This window comes from Brassica napus, chromosome C8, assembly GCF_020379485.1.
Source record: "Brassica napus cultivar Da-Ae chromosome C8, Da-Ae, whole genome shotgun sequence".
Lineage (NCBI taxonomy): Eukaryota > Viridiplantae > Streptophyta > Magnoliopsida > Brassicales > Brassicaceae > Brassica > Brassica napus.
The window spans coordinates 26,672,329-26,687,601 of record NC_063451.1 but is presented as its reverse complement, the minus strand read 5'-3'; the positions used below and the strand labels follow the sequence as shown (position 1 = coordinate 26,687,601).

Here is a 15,273-nt window from a genome sequence, read left to right as displayed (position 1 = left end):
GAATATACCGAGGGACACCTTTCCTCGGAATATACCGAGGGACATGTTCCTCGGAATATACCGAGGGACATGTTCCTCGGAATATCCCTTTGTATATTCCGAACGTTTTTTTATAAACGGATCGATCGATGGATATATGTCCAAAAACGCATCGATCGATGAACTTCCGAGGAAATATCCCGACGAAGTTCTCCCTCGGTATATTCCGAGGAAATTTCCGACAAATTAGTGATCCTCGGAATTTCCTCGGAAATTTGTTTCCTCAGAATTCCGTCGGAAAATTCCGAGGGATTTCCGAGGAAAGAAGAAATTCCGAGGAATTATTTCCGAGGACTTGTTTCGTCGGTATGTCGTCGGAATAACGTTATTCCGACGAAATTCTGACGATTTTTTCCCTCAGTATCCTTGCTGTTTTCCGACTATATAGTAACGAAGCATTCTATTAATAAATAATATCAATGCGACCAAACATGCATACAAAAGCATAACATATCACAAACCCGACGTGACCGCTCCAGTTCGAATATATCCATCAATCCCTTGATATGATCTGAGCTTTGAGCGAATTCTTCATCACAACGGTAAACGCGTAAGTTTCAGTCGGGTCGGGTGGAGAATCCGGAGCAGAGATCCATTTAAACGAATGGATCATCCTAGCAAGCATCAAGTTGATGTGTAGAATCCCTAAAGACCAAGCCGGGCAGATCCGACGACCCGCACCAAAACGCAACATTGTCACGCCACGTGTTCCGGTCCAGTCAGCATTAACACCGTCTCCACCTGGTAAAAACCTCTCGGGTCGAAACTCACTCGGATCCGACCAAATCTCCGGGTTCTCAGTAACCCAAGCAGTGTAAAATTCCACATATGCCCCTGACGGAATATCATACCCGCCAAGCTCCGTATCTTTAACGGCGGCGTGAGAGAGAAGAAAATGTCTCGGAGGATGTCTCCGGAGAGTCTCTTTCACTATTGCTTCCAAGTAAGGCATTTTCGTCACGTCATCCTCTTCAACGACGCCGTTTTTGCCCACAGCTCCGACAACTTCCTCGTACAGCTTCTCTTGTATGTTTTGGTCGGTCACTAGATGAAGTAACGCCCACTCAAGCGTAGTAGCGCTAGTGTCCGTACCAGCCGAGACAATCTCCGAACATAAAGTCACAATCTCTTCATCTTTAAGCTCACCGCCTCTCTCAACAGGCTTCAAAGCGAACAGAGAATCCACGTAAGCTGCACCGATAGGACTCACCATCTCTTCGTTAGGACTCTCATTCGCGTCAACAAATGCACGACGGTTTCTTATCAACGGCACGAGACACTCGAGCTGCGTCTTCCGTTCAAGATTTTTAAGGAGATAGAAATCGTGTATAGAGCAGGAGATTGTGGATTTGCCACCCAAACTATAGTTCGTGGAGAGAACTGTTTGTACCACATGCCTCTATAGTGGTAATAAGAAGTACCTGGTCTGAAAAGGCCGAGTTCAGAAAACATCACCGTCAAATACAATGGTCTGGTCTCCTGAAAGAGATTCACTGATGGAGATTGTGTCAACTGCAGAGGAAACATGTGAAACTTGGAGAGACAAAAATATTACAAAAAATCCGTAGGAAGATATGAAGAACACATTCTCTTTGAAGGTCGCCATGTTCGTGTGGAACACAGAAAGAATTGTGGTGATTACACAATGAAAGAAGTGATGATTCACGAGTCAACTCAGTCGAACATGTTGAAAAGTATGAACAATAATTAAAGCCGAAGACTTTCTGTAGATAGAGATTGAAGGAAGCCAAATTACTCCATCTCAATACTTGTATTTTATTTTATAATTTTATAACGTCTCTTTCTTCTCTTATATTATCAGAGAATCAAAGGTTAATCGAACGAAAGTCTTTATCCAATAGAGAGATTTATTTTATTTTATTAGTAACAACAAATTTTAATACTTAAAGATACTAATTGACGATAATTGATAGATATCAAAAAGCCTCTAAAAATTACACTAGGTAACTGGTAGGTTGAAATAATAGATAGTATTTATATTTCATTCATAGTGATGGTTGTGATTGCATCCATTCGATTGCAAGTATAATGTGGCATCTCGGTGAATCAACAAAGAGAAGAAGGCATGCCTCGTTGAATGAGAGTGTCTAGATCTTTGTCACCACGGCCACTGCAATTCACGACCACTTTGGCACCATCGCGCAGAGTAGGAACAAGTTTGTCGAGGAACGCCAGCGCGTGAGATGCTTCTAAAGCTGGGATTATTCCCTCCAATCTGCTCAATAACATGCACGCTATAATAGAAGATTATGTAAGTAATTAATGAAATTCTTGTAAGAATTACAAAGAGAAAAAAAAAATTACAAAGAAAGCATATTAAGTAACATAAATAGAGAGGGACCTTGAACGGCTTCTTGGTCTGTTGCTGTGTAGAACTCGGCTCTTCCGCTTTCTTTCAGAAAGCTAATCTCTGGTCCAACTCCGGGATACTCTAATCTGCGACGAATCAAGCATAATTAATGAGGCTTAGTATGTAACATCTTCTCTTTGGTTTAGTATGTAACATCTTCTCTTTGGTTCACATAATTAATTTGGTTATCCAACCGTATATAAACTTAGTTTGGCGATTTTGATGCGGCCAGGCAAAAAAAGGGTTCAATCAGACCGGTTCATAACCGCTTACGAGAGGTGACTTGCATGTGATAAACGTGTAAACCTTTTTAACGATAAAAAGACGTACAAGTTAACGTTAAACATGCAAAAGTACAAATACCAGTAGAAGATTTCTTATTCGCTACTCATGTCATGCCTTGACTATATATTAATTTATCTATAGAGTTAAAAGAAAATCAAGAACTATAATATACCAGACTTATTTATTTAGTTTCATCTTTCTTAAAAGACTAATTTATATACCTAGACATATTTATTTAATTTAGTTCATATTTCTTAAGAGATTTTTAAAGACTTTCATCATCACTAAATAGTGGCTTTTAACTCCAGGATTATAGTTTGAGCAGCTGTTTAAGACAACATATAGGACATAATTTAACCACTTACCCTACTCCTATGGAATGTGGTTTAAGTATCTGTCCTTGATCATCTTGCAATAAGTAGCTCATGGAGCCATGATACACACCAACATCTCCAACGGCCAAAGTAGCTGAATGTTTCCCTGAATCCAGACCCAGTCCCGCGGCCTCTACCCCGACTAGTCGCACATCCTCATCCCCAAGAAACTCATGGAACAATCCCAATGCGTTTGAGCCACTCCCCACACAAGCCACCAACACATCAGGTTTACCACCCCATAGTTGTTTTGCTTGTCTTCTTGTCTCTTTCCCAATCACGGATTGAAACTCACGTACCATTAACGGACTCGGGTGCGGTCCTACCACCGTCCCGGATAAGTAGTATGTGGTTTCTAGGTTTCCAACCCAATTTCGAATAGCCTCTGAACTTGCATCTTTAAATGTTCCTTCAACTGATTTCACCTATTAAAATCAGGATAAACGAATTTTATGTTCAGTTTGACCCCCAAAAATTAGTTCCGTGTTCCGCATATGTGAATATTTTGTTGTTTTGAGAGATTTATTTGATGTGAATATTTTGTTGTTTTGAGAGATTTATTTGAAATAAAACTCATGGTTTTAGTAATCAAAGAAAAATAGTGTTAGTTTATATTTTTCCGCGATTTTTGCATACACAATTTTATTGTTAATTATAGATATTAATTTCTTGCTCGATTATGTATAAGTTCATATTTAGAAAGGGAATGGACCCTCATTAGATTTAATACATGTGAATCTATAATGTGATATATATGTTATCAAATATTTTTTTAATGTATATATATGTTAAACAAACTATAATGTTTTTTTACCAAAAAAAAAACAATAATGATTTTTTTTTTGAAATGACTCTATAATGTTTTTTCTGGATAAATAAAACAAGTTCCAGTTGCAAGCCCGGCTCCGGTTTCGGCTAGGTTATGAGTTTAATTATAGAGTAATCTTATATATTAAAACAGAAGTCACAACCTTAATTCATGTGTGATTTTTTTTAGAAATGGACTTATTCATAAAAAGTCATATTACATTTAATCACTAATCTTATCATTTAAATTTTGGGCATACTAGAAATTTTTATTTGGCTATTAATAATTAAATTTAAACAATAGAAGGTTCATTGGATTTATAGATAGTATAAATTAAATAGATATAATTTAATGTTGTAAACTATATCTCCATATGTTAATTATTTAAATATTTGTCAATGCTAACTTTAAAAATTATAATAATTTTTTTAAATAACAAAAATCATATTATCTAACAATGATTAATCTTTACTACCTTAAACCAATTAAAACAAATTTTAAACTATATAGTTTATTTTAAAAATTAAACAAAAACTAAATATTTAATTATTTACTCGATAATATAAATCTATGAAGCGAAAACTTTAATATTTAAAAACTTTCTAATTTTGTGAAATGTTACAATATCTTTGAATATGACAATAAAATAATATTTACTAATCTTTATATATATAGTTACGATTTTAATAATAAAATAATAATCTGAAAATATATATATAGAAAAAGATAGAAATACATGTGAAAGTTTGAAATAATCTATTCAATGAAAAAAATATACCGTAAACTTATTATGTTTTAAAAATTGATAGACACATATATATTATAATATATATCAATTTAGAATTGAAAAAAAAATGTTTATATAAAAATAAATGAAAACAAAAATCCGCGCGGTTGTGTGGATGGAGATCTAGTTACTAGTTATACCTGAGCACCAAGCAGTTTCATGGAAAGTACATTAGAGGATTGTTTCTCTATATCAGCGGTTCCCATGAAAACAGTACACTCCATGGAGAACTTCGCACAAGCAGCCGCCGTGGCGACCCCATGTTGACCGGCTCCTGTTGCTGCCACCACACGCTTGCAACCAAGCCGCCGGGCTATCATCGCTTGACCGAGAGCATTGTTGATTTTATGGGACCCACAGTGGCTAAGATCTTCCCTTTTCAGGTATATTTCGGGTCCACCTCCGGTGGTTTGAGATATGTTCTTGTAGTGTTCGGTTAAACGTCCGGCGAAGTAGAGCGGCGTTTCTCTTCCTACGTAGTCTCTTAACGCTGTGGTAAGCTCCTCCTAATTACAATTAAAAGCACACATAAGAAAACATTGCACTGATTAATTATCATGCTTAATTTAATACATGTGAAATTTACATGCTAAATGATGACGTCATTAAGTTATTTTCTTACATGTGACACTATGTTGCCTTTTTATTAATGAGATTATTGAAGGAGTTTCTCAAATTTTGAGAAATTAAAAGTATTATTTTATAAATATTTTATTTTGTAATTTTTTGAATTTTTTTGTGAGAGACACCATTGGTGCCTTATGTGAAAAGGAGGTAATGTGTCGGGATGTACGTTATTTTTATTGTTTGACAAGGACAATACTAAGTAGTCTCAACCGTAATGTTTCCAGTCCTCTTGTCTTTTTGGATTATGCCAGCTGATTTCGAATCTATAAACCATATATTTGTTCTATGATTATGTTTTCCGGTGTTGATAAAAAATGTCTACAAAAAAGATCTGTCTTTAGGTTATGTAAATTAATCTATTATCTTCATAACCTAAAGGTCAAATTATCAACGTTTGTTCTCATTCCTTTGATCCATTAATTTCTTTATAAAAAAATGCTTGTTTCATAAAGACAAATATTAATTTGTTTAGATTTGAAATGTGCAGTTTATTTGTAAAATATATGAATTTGATAGTTGACAATAAAATCTCTTTTCCAATATTCATACGATCAACAGCATGGAATAAGAGTTGTAAAATTTTCCTGTCGATTTGACCTAATTGGTTACATTATGTAGTGCAAAGTGATGAATTTAGCCATTAAGCCTTGCAAAACCATGATATTTAATGAAATAGAGGTGGTGAGTTACGTTAATGTGATATAAATATATTATTGGATTGAGATAAGCTTAATCAATATACGAGAAAGGCCAACCTGAAATTCATGATCGTTTAAAACAAAATTAAATTCATCTTCGAGATCTCTAAGGGGAGACATCAATGTCTCCGGTACAAACTTTCCACCGAACCTGCCGAATCTACCGTTACCGTCGCCACGAAGAAACTGGCTCTCGTCTGTTCTTGTTGGGACAGAACCCAACGGTGGATCACTCGTACGGAGGACATTGCTTACACGGTGGTGTCTTTTGATGGGAACTCCACAAACAACAGAGTTTATCATACCGTGGTTTCTTGTCAGAACCTTAGAAAGTGGTTGCCCTCGTATTTGGATTTTGGTCGACGACATGTTTATCTCTCTTTTTGTGTGTGGAAGTACTGATGTTTTATTATATTAGTGACTTTTCTTAAACATTTGTGTTGACGAGTACCTTTTTTATAGTGAGTAGAGGGGTATATGTTTTTTTTTTTGTTATGCATCCATTTGAATTTACATGTTTAACATGTTGTTAATCTTTACCACTCGCTCTCTTGATTTTTAAAAACAACGTTGTCAAAGTGAAAAAAGTGATTTCGAATGAACTAACTTTACGAAAATTAGTATACCATGTAGGCCCGCATTCTCAGCGATATGATACATTTCTACTAAGAGAGAAATTTATTTTAGATTTCCTAATCGAATCAGGGTTATCTATCCTATTAAAAGTGAAGTACAAATGTATAATCATCCTCGCTTCTTCTAATTATTTACAATAGATTGCTACTGGTTTTAATTATGGAGCTTCTACTTAATTATCCATCAACTATTTCACGTCAAACCTCATAAAAGAAATCCATTTTGTTTTTTGTTATACTTTTAAATGGGCTATGCAATGTTTTAAAAATGGGCTATGCTATTTCATGTCAAACGATCTTGAAATTTTTTTTAAAAAAATAAGATCAAGATTTTCGAAGATCTCCCTTGCACATATCATTTAAACAATACATCGAATAATATCAATTCAAAATCGTAACAAATCAACTAACTATCCTTTAAATCTTCATTATCTTAAATACTTAACATAAATAATCCTCTACATTTAAGGTTTCACATTTATAATATCCATCAAAATACTTGCTAATCACGATAATATAGGGTCGATTTATTACGATTTTTCATAAATTTAAACATTCCTAATTGTGATTACGTGATAAAATTGTAACCACAAAATCTTTTAAAAAATATTCTCTTATTAAGTATATTCTTTATCGTGAACAACTTGCTCATCAAGTTTTTTAATAATTAGTTTTGATTTACCTATCATCAAAATATCACCTACATATCTATATATATCTCCTCTCCTACATTCAATAACATCATTCATTTTGCGATCTAAACAAGAACACATAAAATGTCAAACAACGCAAGTCTCACGCCTGTCAAAGACTTGAAACCATTTAAGACTAAATGGCGATCTCAAGTGAAAGTGCTACATTCATGGCTGCAAAACACTGGTTTTGGTGGGGGACTCTTCAAATGGTTTTGACTGATGAACAAGTAAGTTTCAAAATGCAATCAGTCATTTTTTTAGTGTTCCTTAATATGCGTAACTTACATGATGTTGTTTTTCTTTTGTAGGGTGAAAAGATTAGTGCTACGTGCAAAAGGAATCACATTTTGAGTGTCCAGCGAAAGCTACCCCTGGGAAAATGGCGTGTTCTCACAACGTTTTCTGTTTCGCAAGCATCAGGCCAATATCGGCCAACAAGCCATCCATACAAGATAACGATCAGTGACGAAACTGTGATATCAAATTCTGACCTAATTGTCCTATCTCTTCCTAGATACGAGGACATCATTGATGGGACCTTAAAGACTAACTTCCTTATTGGTAATACCTATATATAAATGTTTCGGATATTTAGTTTCAGTTTCTGGTTTTGAATGTTCTTCTCTATACTAATGTGTTTTTTCATCTTAAAGATGTTATGGGGAAAATCGTAAGCCTTGAACCAGTTCAAACCGTCCAAGTTGAAGGACAGGACCGCAAGAAAGTTCAATTTCGTTTGTTAGATGCAAAGTATGTTTTTATATAATTGATTTCGTCTTGCGAACACGATTTAGTGATTTACTTGCGCTAATAGTTGTTCTTTTTTAGTGGTAAGGACCTTGCATGTTGTTTATGGGGAAAATATGCAGAGAAAATGGAGGCTTGTGTTGAACGTGAGCAACCACTGATCTGTTTGATCAGGTTTGCCAAAATCAGTTTTGCCAAAATCAGTTTTTACAGAGGTATTTCTTTAAATGCGTTTTCAAATTATTGTATTCTTTTTATGTGCCTAATTCTATCAGGATGTTAATAGGTGAGGTGAAAATCACAAATGCTTTTGATGCATCCATTGTTTATCTTGATCCAACTATGGAGAAAGCATTACAGTTCAAGGAGAAGTAAGTTTTGTTGAACTTATTTTTTTTGCTATATCTATATGTTAAGACAGTTGTGATTTTTTACATATATGTATAGGCTGCTGGAAGATGAGCTTCCTCTTGCTATTATTGAGAAGAAAAACGGTAAGAAAGAAATCGTTTTACAAGAAGATGACTGGAACAAGGTTGAGATCAAGATGATTTCCGCACTCTTTATTTCGAATCAGGTTATATTCCTACAGAAGATTTATTATTTACTAAAGATTTTTATTAGTAGAGTGCCCCTAATATTATTGTAATATAAACGTGATCATATATTCCTAGGTGGAGAACTGCAAAATCATTTGTTCAATTGAAGTTGTTGACACTGATTGGTCATGGTTCTACTTTGGGCATAAAGGTTGCAAACATCGTGCCATCAAACTTCAATCAACCCATGATGATATCCAACTTTGGCGTTGTGAGAAGTGCCAAGTTAAAATCAATGAAGTGATACCTGTGTAAGAGCATATTTTCAAATCTTTAGTTCTTTATTCAAATTGCCAATATATTTTCACACCACTATATAAAAAATTTGTGCACTGTAATAGGTTCAAGCTTCATTTGATTGTGAGGGATGACACAGAAACATGTAAGTTGCTGTTGCTGAACACTGTTGCTAAGACCATTGTTGGACATGAAGCTGTTGATTTGTGGGATGACTCCTATGATGTGGTAAGTTTGGTTCCTGCTTTTAAGAATTTGATTTAATATGCGCAAACCCTATTTTATGTATAACACAGATTGAAGATCCAGAGCTCCTACCAGAACAAGTCAGAGCTTTAGAAGGAAAATCTTTTTGTTTTGGCATTTCTGTGAAATCTGACAATGTGAGGGATGGGGCAGCAACATTTAGAGTTCTTGAGGTCTGGTCTTGAGATCACATTCTTAAAGTGGAATCTCAATCCGAGCCAACCTCAATGATTGGCACATCATCTTCTACAGTGTCTTCTGGTGAAGTGAGTTTGTTATCTAGATTATACATACATTGTAATAACGTAAAGTTTATTATATTATAGTTTTGCTAACTGTATAATTCTGTATATTAGGTGCTCATGCTGGAAGGAAACAGCCAGAATGATTCAGAAGAATGCAAAACACCTTCTGCAAAACGCAAAGAGGAAGATGCTGATCTCCCAGACATAACTTCTACTTTTAAAAAGTTGTGCACCTCCATCAAAATGGAAAAAGGAAAGGGAAGAGTAACACTGCATAAGAAGAATGTTTTTCATTTTATGTTGGTTTTTTTCAATTTTTTAATCTTGGTTTTTGCATTGCTTTATTCAGAAACAATAATTTCTTTTCCTATTTATTTGTTTTATTTATTTTATCAAGAATCACCATCTCCTACGGTTATTCCAGAACCCGACTTTGGAGGTTTGTTTTCACGTTTTAATATATGTATATTTTTAATCAGTACTATAACAATTAACTTCATCTAAGCTACATTTGCATTTGTTTTCCAGCAATAGTCGATGAAACTGGTGAACTTGAGTTTGATTGTAGCTCTTTAGATACTACTGATTCAGAATATGAAACTGAAGATGTTGATGGACCTTCGTCTACAGCAGCTACAAAAGGAAAAAACAAAGATGGTATTGTCTTTTTAAAATAAAAAAACTATTGATCATGATTGTATCATTTTTTTCAAGTGTGTGCCTAATTTCTCAGTTTTTTTTTTGTAAATTCAGAATATACTGATGAAGGTGATCCAAAATATACATGTTCACATTGTGGTGCAATGATGTGGTATGGAGAAAGGTTGAACAAACGCCGGAATGCTAAGAATCCTACATTTTCACTATGTTGTATGCAAGGACAAGTGCAATTGCCTTTATTGAAAGAACCACCAAGTGTTCTAAAAAGGTTGATGGAAGGTGATGATTCAGAAAGCAAGCATTTCCAGAAGAATATGAGACCTTATAACATGATCTTTTCATTTTCTTCACTTGGTGGGAAAGTAGAGAGATCTGCTCAAAAGAGGAAAGGACCACCAGTGTTGGTTCTACAAGGTGAAAATTATCATCTTATGGGCAGCTTAACTCCTAATAATGACAGTCAAGCAAAGTTCGGACAGCTTTACATAGCTGACACAGAAAATGAAGTTGATAACCGAGCAAAATGTTTGCGGTAATAACTCTGTTATTTAACGTGGCTTAAATGAAATTTGTATTCAATATACAGTGTAGTTAGAATTCTGATCTTTTATTCATTGTTTTGCAGCTCTGGTAGACAGGGGTTACAGACCAATAAGAAGGATACTCTGAGGAAAGATATTATTGAGAAGTTGATTAAGATGTTGGATGAAGTGAATCCATATGTTAAGAAGTTTAGAACAGCGAGAGATTGATTTAAAATACAACCAGAAGATTCATTTCATATGAGGATTGTAAGTGATCGATCTAAGGATGGGAGGACATATAATACTCCCACAGCTTCTGAAGTTGTTGCTCTCATTCCAGGGGATTTCTCTCTAGATATGGATAACAGGGATATTGTACTACAAAAAAAATCAGGAAACCTACTGCGAATAAACGAGATACATGCTTCTTATCTTGCCCTTCAATACTCTCTGTTATTTACTTATGGAGAAGATGGATTCAGACTTGGTATCAAGAAAGGTGTAACAAAAGCTACAAAGAAACAGAAGAAGCCTAATATCAGTATGCGACAGTTCTTTGCTTTCCGCCTTCATGAACGTAAGAACGAGTCTCATTCTCTGTTGCATTCGAGGAGACTATTTCAGCGGTTCTTGGTGGATGCCTACACTACTATAGAGTCTAATCGCCTACGCTATCTGAGATTTAATCAACCTACTTTGCGATCTGATAGTTATGACTCTATCAAAAAGTCTGAGAATGCAGGAAAGGTCGATATGAGTGATCAAGGATCAGAGTTCGTGTTACCAGCATCATTCACAGGGAGTCCTAGATATATGAAGAATATTTACTTGGATGCTATGACAGTATGTAAGCATTTTGGATTTCCAGATTTTTTCATTACTTTCACTTGTAATCCGAAATGGCCGGAGATCACAAGATATGTTAAGTCTCAGAAGCTAAAGGCAGAAGATGGATCAGATATTGTTTGTAGGATCTTCAAGATGAAACTTGATTCATTGATGGATGACTTAACCAAAAAAAATCTTCTTGGAAAGACTGTTTCATGTAAGTTATAAATAGTGTTATTATTTTTTAAACATGTTTTGACTTCGTTGATCATATGTCTAATAAGTATTTTTTTTTTACAGCTATGTACACAGTTGAGTTCCAGAAACGTGGTCTACCACACGCACACATTCTCTTATTCATGGATCCTTTGCACAAGTTTCCTACAATCAATGACATTGACAATATCATTTCTGCAGATATTCCTGATAAATCGGAAGAACCTGAGCTTTATGAAGTTATTAAGGATATGATGATTCATGGTCTTTGTGGAGCAGCTAATATGAATTCTCCATGTATGGAGAATGGTTTGTGCTCTAAGTCGTATCCTAAACCATTTGCTGAGAAGACCACTATTAATAAAGAAGGATTTCCCATTTATAGGAGGCGCGAACAGTCAGAGAACTTTGTCCTCAAGAATGGATTGAAATGTGACAATCGGTTTGTTATTCCATATAACAAGAGACTATCTCTACGTTTCCGAGCTCATATTAATGTGGAGTGGTGCAACCAAACTGGATCTATCAAGTACTTATTCAAGTACATAAATAAGGGACAAGATCGTGTGACTATTGCCGTGGAACCGCCAGATCACATTGTTGCTAACGAGTTAGGCAATGAAGAGATTACTGTGGAAAAGATAGAAAAGAAAAGAAATGAACTGAAGGACTTTTTCGATTGCAGGTATGTAATTAATACAAAACGTTTTATAATTGTTAGATTTGATCATCATTTTTCAGTTTCTAATGAGTTTTTTCTGTTATGCAGATATGTGTCTTCTTGTGAATCAGCTTGGCGAATCTTCAAATTTCCTATTCACTATCGATCAACTGCTGTTGAGAAGCTTAGTTTTCATCTACCAAGAAAACAAGTGATTGATTACTTTTAAGGGAAAGGACAAGCTGAAAGCAGTGATCAGTCGTAAGCTCATTGAGAAGACAATGTTCTTAGCATGGTTCGAGTTGAATAAAATCGATGAGTTTGCAAGAACATTGACTTATGCTCAGATTCCTATCTTCTATATCTTTGACAAGCGGTCTAAGAAGTTCAAGAAGCGGAAAAGAGGTTTCTGTTTAGGAAGAATAAATTATGCTCCTTGGAAACAAGAAGCCGCTTATTACTTGCGCATATTGTTGAACATTGTCAGAGGGCCTACCAGTTATGATGACATTAAGACCTATGAGGGAGTTCTCTATCCTGAATACAAAGATGCGTGTTTTGCTCGTGGATTATTAGATGATGATCAGGAGTACATTGATGATCTTGTAAGGAGAAGCTACGAATGCTCTGCAAGTGATCTACGAGAGGTGTTTGTTATTATGCTTATGAGTAGCACACTCTCTCAGCCAAAGGTTGTATGGGAAAACACGTGGCAGTTTTTGTCTGAAGATATAGAGCATAATAGAAGAAAATATTTGAATAGGCCAGGTATGAATATTCATTCCGAATTCATCTTTATATTAGTTTTACCTACAATTTCAATTCCTATTTTGGACTAACCATGTATCTTATATCTACAATTTTTTTCTGTAGGATTATTGTTGAGCGACGACAAAAAGAAGTATGCTTTGCTAGAGATTGAGAAGCTCTTGAGACGTAATGGTACGTCTCTACCAAGATTAACGAAGAAGCCAAAGCTGCCAAAGACAAGTGCTCAGGATTTCAATGTCCTGATAGTGGATGAGCGCAGTTATTCTCGAGAAACATTGTTAGAGACTCTTGATAGAGATATTCCGAAACTGACAGATGAGCAAAAGAAATTTATGATCAGATCCTTGCTGCTGTGAATGAAAGAAATGGTGGAATGTTTTTTGTTTATGGATTTGGTGGAACTGGGAAAACCTTTCTCTGGAAGTTACTTTCTGCAGCTATTAGATGTAGAGGAGATATTTTTCTAAACGTTGCATCAAGTGGCATTGCTTCTTTATTACTACCTGGTGGTAGGACTGCTCATTCAAGGTTTGGTATTTCATTAAATCCAGACGAGTTTTCATCGTGCACTATGGAGCCTGGAACTGATCAAGCTAATTTGGTCAAAGAATCATCACTTATTATATGGGACGAAGCGCCGATGATGGGCAAACATTGTTTTGAAGCTTTGGATATGAGCTTATCTGATATAGTTGGGAAGCATGTAAACCAGCCTTTTGGTGGAAAGGTTATTGTCTTTGGGGGTGACTTTAGGCAGGTTCTTCCTGTTATAAATGGAGCTGGTAGGGCTGAGATCGTCTTAGCTTCTCTGAATTCGTCATATCTTTGGGAGCACTGCAAAGTGCTGAAGCTCACCAAGAACATGCGTTTGTTATCAGATGGTTTGTCACCAGAAGAGGCTGCGGATCTTAGAGATTTTTCGGATTGGATATTAAAAATTGGGGATGGCAAACTTGCAGAGCCTAATGATGGTGAAGCGGAGATCGATATTCCACCATAAATTCTTATTTCAGACTCTAAAGATCCTATAGAAGCAATCAGCTCAGCCATTTATGGCGATACTGCTTCTCTGCATGAAAAGAAAGAGGCCAAATTTTTTCAAGAGAGAGCTATCCTATGTCCAATTAATGAAGATGTCAATATGATTAATGAGTACATGCTGGATCGGTTGGATGGTAAGTTTATATTTTACATTCTTATTTTTTCCTACTTAGATGTATACAAGATATGTACTAATAATTTAGTTTCGATTTCAGGTTATGAGAAAATCTACTACAGTGCCGACAGTATAGACCCAAGAGACAAGGGTTCAGTAAACAATGAAGCACTAGGACCTGATTTTCTTAACACTATTAAGGTGTCTGGTTTACCGAATCACAGGCTTAGACTGAAGATTGGTTGTCCAGTTATGGTTCTGCGAAACCGTCAGCCTTCTGCTGGGTTAATGAACGGCACTAGACTACAGATCACTCAACTCATGGACTTTATGGTTCAAGCTAGGATTATAACTGGAGAAAAGGTTGGAAAATTAGTATACATTCCTAGATTGTTGATAACACCATCAGATACTCGACTGCCTTTTAAAATGCGCAGAAGGCAATTGCCTCTGGCAGTGGCTTTTGCTATTACAATAAACAAAAGCCAAGGACAATCCCTTTCCGAGGTTGGTATTTTTTCTACCAAGACCTGTGTTTTCACATGGACAACTCTACGATGCTGTTTCTAGGGTCACTTCTAAAAAAGGATTGAAAATTCTCGCTGTCGACAAAGATGGTAAACCTCAAAAGAAAACTACAAATGTTGTCTTCAAAGAAGTTTTTGCTAACCTGGAATAGTATCAGTGACTAGGTAAATTTTTCTTCTGAGTTGTCATCTATTTATTTCGTGAATTAGATATATATTCATCAGTAATTTTGTCTACTTTTTTCGAATACAGGTTTCAGAGCTTTAAACAAGACATGCATATTTTCTGTTTCTCGAGACACCATCTAAACTAAGCACACTTTCTACTTATTTTCTGGTTTTGCAGAACAATAAAGAAACAGTTTCAATTGTTTTTTTCTTCATTTAAACGTTTATTATTATGATTTAGTTGGTGATAACACAATCATTCAAACAGCACACAGTTTATGAGAGCAGCAAATGAAAAAACTTCTTTTGTAAACGTGTCTAAGAAAATCTACATTTGTGACCAACGTTTGTTACGATCATTCTATATGT

The 15,273-nt window shown here is 35.4% G+C and overlaps 3 protein-coding genes and 1 pseudogene across 3 annotated transcripts; 2 read left to right on the top strand and 2 right to left on the bottom strand.

Moving 5' to 3' along the window:
* Nucleotides 1-424: 424 nt before the first annotated feature.
* LOC125591952 (cytochrome P450 77A3-like) lies at nucleotides 425-1,645 on the bottom strand. The gene is made up of 2 exons (XM_048766885.1): nucleotides 1,505-1,645; nucleotides 425-1,438 (listed from the first exon to the last, which is right to left on the bottom strand). The coding sequence occupies exons 1-2, from the start codon at nucleotides 1,643-1,645 to the stop codon at nucleotides 533-535; spliced, it is 1,047 nt and encodes a 348-aa protein (XP_048622842.1). The 3' UTR covers nucleotides 425-532.
* Nucleotides 1,646-1,872: 227 nt separating this feature from the next.
* Nucleotides 1,873-6,422, bottom strand: LOC106366997 (tryptophan synthase beta chain 1-like). The gene is made up of 5 exons (XM_048766352.1): nucleotides 6,047-6,422; nucleotides 4,805-5,170; nucleotides 3,061-3,494; nucleotides 2,402-2,496; nucleotides 1,873-2,294 (listed from the first exon to the last, which is right to left on the bottom strand). Exons 1-5 carry the CDS (start codon nucleotides 6,356-6,358, stop codon nucleotides 2,107-2,109), a joined length of 1,395 nt encoding a protein of 464 aa, XP_048622309.1. The 5' UTR covers nucleotides 6,359-6,422; the 3' UTR covers nucleotides 1,873-2,106.
* Nucleotides 6,423-7,456: 1,034 nt separating this feature from the next.
* LOC106423137 lies at nucleotides 7,457-13,121 on the top strand (annotated as a pseudogene).
* A 305-nt stretch (nucleotides 13,122-13,426) lies between these two features.
* On the top strand, nucleotides 13,427-14,053 carry LOC125591697 (ATP-dependent DNA helicase PIF4-like). Its single transcript, XM_048766353.1, has one exon. It carries the CDS (start codon nucleotides 13,427-13,429, stop codon nucleotides 14,051-14,053), a length of 627 nt encoding a protein of 208 aa, XP_048622310.1.
* The last annotated feature ends 1,220 nt before the right edge of the window (nucleotides 14,054-15,273 follow it).